The sequence below is a fragment of the Miniopterus schreibersii genome (assembly GCF_964146895.1).
Source record: "Miniopterus schreibersii genome assembly, chromosome: 4".
NCBI classification, from domain to species: domain Eukaryota; kingdom Metazoa; phylum Chordata; class Mammalia; order Chiroptera; family Miniopteridae; genus Miniopterus; species Miniopterus schreibersii.
The window spans coordinates 95458728-95470842 of NC_138105.1; the positions used below are offsets into that span (position 1 = coordinate 95458728).

At 53.5% G+C, this 12115-nt stretch overlaps 1 protein-coding gene across 3 annotated transcripts in view; it reads left to right on the forward strand.

Moving 5' to 3' along the window:
• KCNIP1 (potassium voltage-gated channel interacting protein 1) overlaps positions 1-12115 on the forward strand; it is a 240125-nt gene that overhangs the window by 82390 nt on the left and 145620 nt on the right. For 2 of the 3 annotated variants that reach the window (XM_081136113.1, XM_081136115.1), the window contains exon 1: positions 3072-3602. The exons of the other annotated variant lie outside the window; for it this stretch is intronic. In XM_081136113.1, the coding sequence (XP_080992239.1) occupies positions 3542-3602 (61 nt within the window). In that variant the 5' untranslated portion in view covers positions 3072-3541. Of the gene's footprint in view, positions 1-3071; positions 3603-12115 lie in introns of those variants that run through there. 3 annotated transcript variants of the gene reach the window in all.

Sequence of the window (12115 nt, forward strand, 5' to 3'; positions counted from 1 at the left end):
CAGAGTGGATGGGGGAGGGGTCAGAGCTGGGGGCAGTGCATAAGGCAGCTCACCTGCCAGATTAGAAGTAGCCACAGCCATCAGAGCCCAGGTTGGGTGGGGCTGGATTGATTACTTTAGTATGTACACCACGTTGGGGAGAGCAGGACAAATGGCCCCTGCAGCCAGGTGACTGATGGGAGGCTCCCTGTCCTCCCATGCAGTTCTCTGCCCCTGTTACAGTCCCCAAGATGCAGGGAGTGGGTCTGCTGTCTTTTTCTCTCTGTCCTTCACACTCAACGTGTATTCCTCCTTAGGCGCTTTCTTTGCGAGCATCTCATAGGTGAGGTGTGCTGCATCGTACATTGCAGGTGTCTGTTTATCTAGATAATACCTACCACTCAGGCCATCATCAGGAGTAAATGAGCTGTAGTGCATGGAAATATTTGGCACGTGGTTGATATATGAGTGAATAAATATTTGTTGAATGAATCTTTACTTGGGAGAATGTGCTTCTTCCTTTGAAAGGCGAGGATGATCTGGTAACTGTCAATTCTTACTAATTGAGTCAGTGAGCAAAGAAAATTCATTCATTCATTCATTCATTCATTTATTCATTCATTCGGTGCTGACTGACTGCACCCCTGTCAGAAACCAGGAGTTACGCAGATAGTGTAGAGCTAAATCAGTCATGGCCCCTGTTCTTCAGGAACTCACAGTGCAGAGGGAAGGACAGACACAGAAAGAGGCAATGAGGGCTCTAATGGGGGGAAAAGCCCCAAGCGCTGCAGGAACCCCCAAGGTGGGCACCGACTTGGAGTGAGAGGGATTCCTGAAGGAAATGACACATGGAGTACATCTTCGAGGATGAACAGCAGGTCGCCAGATGGGGAAAGGTGTGAGGGACCTTCGAAGCAGAGGGAAGAGCATGTGCAAAGGCCCTGAACCACAGCCAGAGAGGGCACATTCAGGGACTAGTGAAGGTCTGTGTGGCCTGAACCCCAAGGAGAGCACCAGGGAGCAGAGGATTGCAAGATGAAGCCAGGTCACAGAAGGGCCTCATAATTTATGCTTAAGCACCTTGGACCTTATCTTGATGGCCTCCCTTTATTCCCACTGCTCAGAGGCAGCCAGTTGTGACATATCCCGAGGCCCTTTACTATTTCTGATCTGGAAAATGCAGCAATTTGTCTGTGCCTTCTTCAGAGGGTGGTGGGAGGAGGAAATGAGAGACTGGCATCCTTGCCTTTGGTAATCTCGCAGGTGCTGGCCCTGGCCTTCAGGTAGCATGGAGATAATAGAGGCCCAAGGGTGGGGAGGCTTGTGCTCCAGCCAGTGATCTGGAAGACCGGGGGCTGTACACTGTCTTCCCAGCGAAGACCCCCTCTCTGTTCCTTGACTCCTGGCCATCCTGATGGGTCCTCTCAAGTGACCTGTGGCTTCAGCGCCACCCCACCTTTCCTCCCCAGCAGGGAGGGTAGGAGGGAGGCAGAGGCCAGGCCTGCCTGTTCTCCATCGTCCAGGATTGCAGGCCTCATGGACTAGGCAGATAAGCCCTGGAATTTAGGAGACCTGAGGATTTGAGTCTAGTGGGACCCAAAGGAGTTCTCCCCAACTCTGTGACCCTTCCCCCCGAGTCCTCTTCAGCCAACAGGAGGTGGTGACAGAGCCCTGGCCTCCACGTCCTAATCCCACATCCTGGCTGGGTCACTTCAGGTGAATGTCTTACCCTCAGTAAGCCTCAGTTTCTCTCTGTGGTGATGATTAGACGTGACCTGCCTAGCTCACAGGGCATGGGATCATGTGGGGTCATGTGGCTTACACAGCAGTGGGCACTGCAGATGAAAGGGATGGACGTTATGAAATGCCCCTTCCCTGCGGCACAGAATAGGTCACGTGTTTGGATTTGAGAAATCATGACATATCGAACAGGTACAGAAAGTTACTCAGGTCTCTGGCCAAGTCTCAGGACACCTGTGTCCCTGGAAGGGCAGCTGGTGGGCTGGAACGAGGGGAAGCAGCTCCTGAGGGGCCCTGTACCCTGGGAATGACGGGATGCCTGTGTGGCTGTGAGCCTGTGTGAATGGGGGTGACTGTGGTACCGCTTTGCACTGACTGAGTGTGCACCTTCGTGCCTGTGTGTGTCCTGTTGGGGTGCTATGAGCGCACTGTGGGTGTCGAATGGCTGTGTGTGTCTGTGTGTACCACAGTGATGTCCGTGTGGGCTTGTGGGACCTGTGCAGTTAAATGTGTGTGACTATGTGTTTGTGCATGCTTATGAGGCCACATGTTCCCGGCTGGGGACCTGAAAACATGTTGTATGGCTCCCAGCTGGGGGAGGGGTGGCCCCGCCTCAGGCTTTCAGGAGCAAGCCTTGCATTTCAGCACCACAGGGAGCTGAGGAGCACCCATAGGCTGGAGCCAGACGTTGCCCTTTTTTGCACCAGATGCTGAAATCGGGGTGTGGTCTGTGCGGTGGGGCGTGGGCCGGCTCCCTGGCAGCCTGCTTCCTCAGTTCAGCACGGGCTCAGCTGCCCCCAAGCTGATGGCAAACGCATGGGGTGGGAGCAGAGGAAAGGAGGGAGAGAGTGAGGAAAGAAACCGTGAAAAGAGAAAGCACAGGCCGAGGGCTCTTCGGCTGTCCCCAATTCTATCACTAGAAGGTGGCCCTGGCCTTGGGGGAGCAGGAGGGCCCCCTTCTCCCATGACAACCCGGCTGGATGTCTCTTTCTCAAACCTCCCTCGGTGGGGCAGACTTTTCCCCACCCTGCGAATTCAGGCTGCGAATTAAGAAAGATTTCCCTTGAAGTCAAATGAGATAAGGCAACACGTACCCGGGATCCCAGGAGCAGTGTGGGGCCCGCCGACCCCCCACGCATCAGCCAGGTGCGGCCGGGTCGGGAGCGCAGCCCCCGGAGTCCGCACGCTCCACGCCCGCGGCGCAGGGGCGCAGGCCCCGCGAGCACGGGGGTGCGGGCCGCAGCGTGGTCCCGGGCCCCTGCGCCCGCCCCGCCCCGCCCCGCCCCGCCCCGCCGGGGTTCCCCGCCCAGCGGGCGCTCCGAGCGGCTCCGCTGCCTCCCGCGGGCAGGCAGCGGGCGGCAGCAGGCAGGCGCGCTGCGCCCCGCGCCCGGCTCTGTTCATTCATGATTGGTACTCGGCCCCCCGAGACCCAGCCGAGCCCGGGAGCGGAGCCGATCGTGCGGCAGGAGGGCGGGCGGAGCTCGGCTCCCGCACCGCGCGCGCTGGCCGGGTAGCCTCCCCGGCGGGCGCCCGTGCCCAGCGCCAGGCGGGCTCCATCGTCTCCGGCCGTAGCGAAGGGAGCAGCCGGGCCCGGTTCCCGGTGGCGAGGGCTCGCCGGGAGCCACCGGCCCTGGGAGGCAGCGCGTGTGCGGCTGGAGACGGGCAGGGAAGGCTCCGAGCCCCGGCCCCGCTCGCTGACCGAGCTGCGCGCCGGCTGCCGGTGCGTTTTTCCTCCCCTGTTCGGAGTCGAGGATCCGCACCGATTTCTTCCCAGGGGAGGGGAGGGGCAGGGCCCGGGGTCCCAACTCACGTCTTGGCTGCCATGGGGGCCGTCATGGGTACCTTCTCGTCTCTGCAAACCAAACAAAGGCGACCCTCCAAAGGTAAGCCACCTCCTTCCTTTTGTTCCCCTGGCCGGGTTTGGGGTGCCCGACCCCGGGCTGGGACGTGCCACCTGACTCCCGTGGCCGCGCTTCCCTCTCCGCGAGCAGCGGTGCCCGTTGCTGATCCAGCGGAGTAAGAAGCTGGCGGGAGGGTTGGTGTGAACAGCCTGAAGGCGCAGAGGGAGCCAGAGAGGTGGGTGCCTGTTCCTGGGGTGAAGGGCACCTGGACCCTCCCCCTGGGGAAATCCCTAGGAGCAGAGGGAAGGGCACGTTCACAGGTGGGGGTGACTGGGTTGCCTGGGTGGAAATGTTGGGCAGCCCTTCCATGCCCATGATGGCAGGCGACTGTGCCACCCTGGGCACCCAGCGAGGGTGCTCACACACTCACATGCTCCTAGGGGAATGGGGGTGCGGACCTGGGAGTCCATCACTAGGGAGAGGGCGCTCTGTCTGCCCACCCCAGAAAACCTCTGCAAGCCAAAAGGAACCAGCTGCTGCCAGGCGGTGAAACTCCCAGGGCTCCTGTCCTGGTGGCTCAGGGAGTCATTAGGAGGCAAGGGGTGCTGCCCAGCTCTGGGAACTGGAACCGCTGGGAGCTGAGGGCACTGCTGGGTGTGAGCTTTTGCCGGGTGTGAGCTTACAGCACGGATTAGAAAGCGTCGTATCTGGAGTCCCTCCTGCCTAGTCCCTGTTCCGCAGCTGAGACATGCCGGGTCTCACCAGCAGGACCATTGTCGGTGTGAAGTTGGGGCAGACATGTGTTGCACAGGCGGGGACGACACAGGCCTTCTGTCCAGCAGTCAGAAAGTTGGTTGTTGGAATAAAGAGATGGGATGCAGTTAGGAAAAAGAAAATGATGGGTTTGGTTTTGTTTCATGCTCAAACACTGTTGTGAGTGGTAGAAGGATTTTAAGTCACCTCACGCTGAAACCCTCAAGCTCTGCCTCTGAAGCCTGGGTTCTGGTGTGAATCCCTCCCTCCTGACCTCCGGCAAGTCTCTTCACCCCTTATGCTGGCTAGTGATTAGATCTGTGTTAGGACAATGGTGCACCCCAGGGTGTACCCTAAGAGAGCTCCCCATGGGTAACCTGGCCTCAAGGGGTCTAAGCACCTGCCCAGTCCCCGGAGACATCAGACTGGCTGCACACAGAGGATGGAGGTCTCTGGGAAAAGATCTTAGGGGATGAAGCTGGACTGGTGTTTACAGCCTGGAACATGGAAGAGGCTTTGGCCCATTTGTCCAGCTGAGTTATACCTCCTCCTGGCAGGGAAGGGACCCACTGCCCTTTAGCAGTCCTAGGTGGGACACACAGGTCTGCAAGCCGTGGCCCAGGGCCTTGAGATTCAGAGCCCGCTTCTCACAGATTCTCGGATACTACTTGACTGGGGGCAAAGTTCAGGACCTATCCCCATCTCTTCCCCCCATCATCTGTCTATCTGACCACCAGGGTGTCCCCGAGGCCAGGGGGCTGTGGGGACAAGGATCTCAGGGGTTTGTTTTAAAATATATTCTATGCCCGTGGTACTCTCCAAAGGCAGCTAGGTGTCCAGTGGGATTTGGGTGCGAATTCCTCCCTCTGTGGCCTCAGGCTAGTCCCTTTACCTCTCTCTAAGCTCCCATTTCCTTATCCATAAATTGAGTGAGGACACTGCCTCTGGGCAGGAGACGGGATGTGGGAAGTGGAGAGAGGGAGGGCCCCTCCTCATAGACGGAGTTGGCTGCAGCCACCAGGGACCCAGAAATATTGTTGAAAGGCTGTGAAGATCGAATGAGTACTGGATGTGGAGCTCCGTGCACAGGGCTGAGGAAAGAGTTAAAGCTCAGACATTCCCTTCTCCCAGACAAAACTCCAAGTCACCCCAGATGCATCCCCACAGGATTCCCAGAGGCCAAAGCTCATTGCTTCTCTCTCCCAGGATTCTAAGAAAGAGCGCAGGGGGCGCCAGCACCAGTGAGCTCCTACCCTGTGCCTGGCACAGTGCTGGCTGCTTTATCTGTGCATTTGCATTTATTTCTCACAAGCAGTTGGGTGGGCTGCCCCGACAAGCTGCCTGAGTGAGCCCTGAGCGGTCAGCCCCTCCTGCACAAAGCTCCACGGCATTGCTGGAAATGTCCAGGGCTCCAGCGGTCCATAAGCCCCCAGGCCTTTGCCCTGTAGCACAGTCTTATTTTACTGCCTCGCACCTTGGGAAGCTAATCAGCAGAAGACCCTTCCTGCAGAGAGGAGGCTTGGAAACAGGCTGGGAGGCTAGTGTTTGGGGATCATTTCCTGGCTGGATCCCTTCCCCCCTTGGGACCTCTGCGCGTCCTTTGTAAAAAAGAGGTAGTTACATCAGACACTTCCTCAGGTTTCATCTCGTTCTCAAATTTGAAGATTTTTATTGCTGATGTTCTTACCAGCGCTGCTACTGTTCTCTCTGGGCCATGAGGCTCAGATCTAATTAGACGTAGTCAGAGAGAGTGGAGGAGATTTGCAACTCTGAAGTCAGTCCCCCCGCTGGATTCAAATCTAGGCTCTGTCACTAACTGTATGACTAAGCCTTATTTTCCTCGACTATAAAACAGGGACAGAGTAGTTACCATCTCAAAATAGCTGTGTGTTGTGTGCATTTCAAGGATAACGCAAGACAAATGCTTAGCACAAGCTCTGCTACATAGTAAGTGGTCAGCAGATTTTAGCTGCCATGAAATATGGCTCTACCGTTTGGGGCTCCCAAATGCCTGGAGTAGGCCATCCTGGAAGTAGTCAGTGCCTCTGGGAGTCTGAACAGCTCATTTCTGGAGCCCTCTTCCTGCCCTGTCGAGGTAACTAGGACTCAAAACCCGGGTGCACAGGTGCAGGTCCTGTTGCTGCAGCCCCTTCTGACCTCGGCTCTGTGGCTCGCCCTGAAAACTTTACAGCCTGCTCAATGAGTATGCTGCATGTTTAGAAAACGTAATTCTGTAACACACATGTATTTTTAAAATAGAGCAAAAGCTATGCACCTGCCCACCCTGGGTATTCAGGGAGAGCTTCCTGGAGGCAGCAGAAATCCAAAGTAGTTTCAGAGTTATGTCACCGAATAAAAGCATTCCAGTATATCTTCTGTCTCTGTTTGGGATCTTTGACTGTCTTTAATTAAGAATGGCAAAAGCCCTACTTTGGGGGACTCAGCCTCTGCACCCCAGTCCTGGGTAGAGTTTCTGACCCCAATAGTATTGCATGTGCTTAGCATACCAAGAACCTCGCTCTGGACTTGAGTGGGTCAGTGGAAAGGTTGGGGTGTCGGAATAACCAGAGGAGGAAGCAGATGTAACAGCTGGGTCTGTGGGGGGCAAGAGAATTGAGGGAGAACATCACTAGGCCAAGATATGCCTGGAAGCAAATAACCCCCCGCTGCAGAGGTGTCTGTGTTATCAGTACCCCACAGCTGAAGGTAAGAAGGACTAGGTGTGGGATCTCCAGAATGCTCACTGAACAGATGAGCAAACTGAATCCCACAGCTCTTCACTGCCTTTTCTAAGGCCACATGGCAAATTAGAGACAAATATGGGACTGGTCCCCTGACTCCTCGATCAGCGAGCACCTGGTGAAGGTGGGTTTGGGGTTTATTGTTGGGGGACAGCATGTTCCACCAGGAGTGATCTGGGAGACCAGCAAGAGGCAGCAAAGCATAGAGAAGCCATAGCCCTGCGGTTACAGAGTCCTGGCCAAAAGGCACCTTTGGCAAGTCATCTCATCTTAAAAACGCCACTCTCCTTGTGTCTAAAGAGGAATACTGAATTACAGATGCATTCATGCCGTGAGCGTTGTCTGTTTCTGCATCTTTGTCCATCCTTTTAACTCTGTATCACCCTTCCCCCCATCTCCTTGTCTAATAGTTAAAATTCTACCCACATCCCAAGACTTCACTCAGCTGTTTCCACATTCCGGAAGGCTTCCCCGAGCCCCAGAGAAAAGTGATTTCTTCCATCCAAATCCCTAAATCTTTTAAGGTGTACATTCTCATGACTCCCAAGTCATGCTTCAAATTAGGAGATGGGTAGTGGTCTTAACCCCCTGCTGCATCCCAGAATGTCAGCTTCTTGGGGGGAGCTCATCTGAATCATCCCTCACAGTCTGCAGCTTGGCTCCTTGTACATAGTAGGTACTCAATCCATCTTTTCTGGGTGAAATTATAAATAATGGGATGGTTGGCTGCTCTCTGGTCTTTCCTAGAATTGCAGACCATGCAGAAAAAGTTAGCAGCCCACTGGAATTTCAGTTACCAGCACTCTGCCTGGAAAGAATCCTGTTATTTGGTCTGCTGGCTTTGAATGGGCCTTTTCTACAAAATGTTCTGAATCTGTTTACCATTCAGCAGGGAAATACTGATAACAGGGTTCCTACTCCCCAGGCCCCTGATAATCACAAAAGTATAAGGAGCCCACACGCAATGCCTGGTACAGTTCTGGTCCCTCAGTCCCAGAAGAAACTCAGTGGAGCTCCAGGTGAATGGAAAGAGGGAGCTGGGAGAGACTAAGGTGGAAGGGAAGGGACTACTGCCTGAAAATCAGTGCAGATTCTCAGCCCAGCGCCTAGAAAGGGTCCAAGTCTTGGACCTCTTTGCATACCTAGGAGGCCTTTACTTGATGAATGTTTCATAAATGTGTGAGTGAACAAGCGAGTGGAAAAATGAATGATGGAATGAATGGGGAAATGAATGCATGAATGATGGAGGAAATGAATGCATGAACAAATGAATGTGTGCGTAAGTTAACGTGTAATGAAGTCCTAGAGAGGAGTCGGTGTTAGAGAAAGCCATGGTACAGATAATTAATAGTAAATTTATATCAAGTGCTTCTTAGAAAGCTGAAGATTATAAATTCAGTCCAGAAGAATCCTGGTAATTTTTTGGATATCAGTAGTTTTGTAGTCTCATTGGGGAAGGTGGGAAGATGGGAAAGTATCTCTTTCACTCTTTTGTTGATTCATCCAAAAAATTAAAGTAAAGCCCGGCTGGTGTGGCTCAGCAGTTGAGCATCGACCTAGAATCCAGGAGATAGAGGTTCGATTTCCGGTCAGGGCACATGCCTGGGTTGCGGGCTTGATCCCCAGCAGGGAGAGTGCAGGAGGCAGCCAATCAATGACTCTCATCATTGATGTTTCTATCTGTCTCTCCCTCTCCCTTCCTCTCTCTGAAATCAATAGAGACATATTTTTTAAAAAAATAAAAACTATAGTAAGGACTAACTCAGAAAGCTCCCTTCCCCCGATCCGTATTTCAGGTTTACCTTTGCCTTCTCTGGGTGAGATCAAGAACCAGTACATTTGCCCTCCCTTTATTTGTTAGCTAAGCAATTCCCTAAATGCCCTTTAACGTTGCTGTCCTGATGTTATCTCTGCTCAAGATCCACTCTGGCTTCCCCACTCGCCTTCCGCCTCTACCTCCCTGTTCACCTGGCGAACTCCTACACATCCTTCAAGAGCTCGTTCATTATCACCCGCTCCCAGGCTCCTGCAGGCAGAGCACACCTCTCCCTCCCTTGTTCCCCCACAGCCTTGGCTGCTTTCCCTTCCTACAATCTTGCACATATGTGACTGTAGATTTTACACAGTTACCTCTGACTAGCTCTCAGGGGATGAGTCTTATTCCAGGGCCTCTGCGAGGCCTGATCCTGGGTCCAGACTTGATGGGTGTGGGCTGTGCGGAGGTAAGGATGGCTGGACGGGGCGTGTGTTGCTGATGGCAGCACATGAGAGATCCGGGCCTGCTCACGGGGGAGGCGCTGCAAAGTTCTGCATAATGACCCTGGAGCGACGCTCCCATTCATCAGGCGGAGAGTGCGCAGGCTTAGGAGAGGGGGAGACGGAGTGACACACTCTACCTGAGAATTCTGGAACCCGCAGAAAAACTCGACTTACCTTTAATGCTTCCCCTCCCCCCAGGGAGTATTTTAAATAGGTCACCCTTGGGGATTTGCTCTGGTCAGTTGGGATGTGCTGGCTTCCTGTGCCCTGGCCATGGGAGCAGGACTTCAGATTAATTCTTGATATTCCAGGACAGACGGGAAGCCTCAGTGGGGGGGTGGAGGAAATGGGAACCACACTCCCATCAGGGAACTGGGGCCAGGACTGTGTATGGTTAGGACCACTGTGTTCAAGTAAGAGACTTGAGTCAAAACTCTGGCTCTGCGAGTTAGCCAGACCTCTCTCTGGGCCTCGGTTTCCTCCTCTGTAAAATGGGGAGATGGCAGCATCTCTCTTAGGAGGCTGTGTAAGGGCTCAAGGGGGGCAATGAGCACATTTTCACTTGTGGTGAGATGGTTTTAGCAGCTCGGGGTCACACTGGCCTTGCTGCTGCCTTCTGTCCATCTCAGGGCCGGGTCCTTCCTCCCCTGTGGCTCCATCTGTACAGTGACTCTTGTAGGCCTTGGCAACCTCTGTCCCTTAGAGCTGTAGCCTCTGATGCTGTCTTTCTGGGACCCAGAGCCACCAGAGCAGCCATGGCCATCAGAACCCTGAGCAGTGTCTCTGGGGACTCCTATGGGATGCTGTCAAGTTTAGATGATGAAAGAAATTTCCAGTGGTGAGACAGGAAAATGTGGATCATCTGCCAATAATGATGTTGATAATGATAATAATAAAAATAACAGTAATAACAACTAAAGTTGACCTGGCCTCCTCTCTGTGCCAGGCACCTTGCTCTGCCCTTCTCCCGTGTCATGATTAATCTCCCAGCCCTGGAGGACAGACCCTACTCCAGCTCCCATTTTGCAGATGAGGAAACAGAGGCTCTAATAAGGGAAGTGCCTGGGCCAGGGTCACACAGCTTGTGGTGAGCGGAGCCTGGTTCCACTGCTCCCAGAGCCTGAGCAATTGCACAGCACAGCAGCTTCCTACCTCCTGGCCTGGCCTGGAGGGAGAACAGCCCAAACCGGGAGTGTGGAAGTTGGGAGAAGGCATTCGGGGATAGACTGAAGCTCCTCATTTGCCATATGGAACAACCGAGCCACCTGCAGGCCTTGAGCAAAATACTTTTAGCCCCATCTCCAACCACCCCTGGATCTGTTTCCATTTAGTCAGACACCGCAAAAGCCTGACTATGAAATGATTGGGGGCAGAAGGCCAATTAGCAAATTCATTAATAGGATTAAACATCTCTCCTCTGCTCTAATCATTTCTGGGTACTAAATTCTTCTCGCCTTTTTACAGCCATCACTGCCTGTCAGGGAAGGATCGGGCACTTAAATATCTCTCAAGTGTGTTAGAATTCCCCACCTTCGTAATCAGGTGCTGAGTTGCTCAGTGCTTTCCCGTGGTCTGGAGGGGTGGGGAGGGTCGGGCTGTTGATGAGTTGTCATCATTGCAAAGGAGACAGACCCAGGCACTTGCTGGTGCATTTGCCTCCTGCCCTCTCATTAGCCCCTGTCCTTGACCACATGGTGGCCTAAATGTATATCACACATGTGTATGTGGCATGTAGGACGTGGGCATATACTCTCAGATACACTGTGAAACCTGGCTCAGCAGCTCATTAGGTATGTGACCTCGGGCAGGTCCCCTTGCCTCTGTGAACCTTTATCTCCACATCTAAAAAAAACACAAGCTGTTGACAGTAATTTCCTCCGAGGGTGTTAGAAGGATTAAATGTAGTAACGTATGTAAGATGCAGTGGTCAGAACACAGTGAGCATGCGATAGAGGTCAGTTCTGACTCTCTGGAGCCACACTACTCAACGTGCAGTCCTCAGACCAGCAGCCGCCGCATCGCCTGGGCGTTTGTTAGAAATGCAATCTCCCGCTGCATGCAAATGTATATAATTATATATATTTTTATAAGATTATGTAGCAAGCTGGAAGGGACCTTCAAAGACAGATAACATGTTATCTCATGTTACAGATAACAGAACAGTCCAGAGAAGGCGAGTGGTTTTCCCACAGTCACACAGCGTCCTGTGTCAGACCTGGGATGTGAACCCCAAGCTTTCCCAGTCCCGCTTAATTACTGTGAAGTTAGATTTCCCCAGACTAGCATTTCTGTGATTGAGCTTAGTTTAGCTTGGCTTTTATTTTCTTTCCCTCCCTCCCCTGATGATCCCTGCCTAACAGGTGAAATCTCGTACTCTGAGAAGTAAGCCCATTTTCTAGATGAGGAAACTGAAACTCAGGAGGAAGTGAGTCGCCCAAGGTCCCTCACATGGCTGGTGGAAGAGCCAGGAGTCTCGCCAGCTCTGATGGACTCTGAATGCAGGCCCCACTCACTTCCTAGAAGCACCTGTTATTTGATATGTGCCCGGGGTGCATTCCAAGGAGGGGAGGGAAGACCTGGGACTAAAGACTGAGTATTGAATTCTATGCTGACTTTTCCAGGAGCACCCTGCCACTCCCACTCCCTGTTACATCTGTCCTCACCCCGTGCTAGCATCCTCGCATTTCTGATTCTTCCCGACCTTCCAGCCGGACCCGTCTGCGCTATGGCCCACATCAGGTAGCTGGTGCTGGAGCCGCGTCAGGCTCGCACCTGCATTCCCCTGAGAAGAAGCTGCTGGAA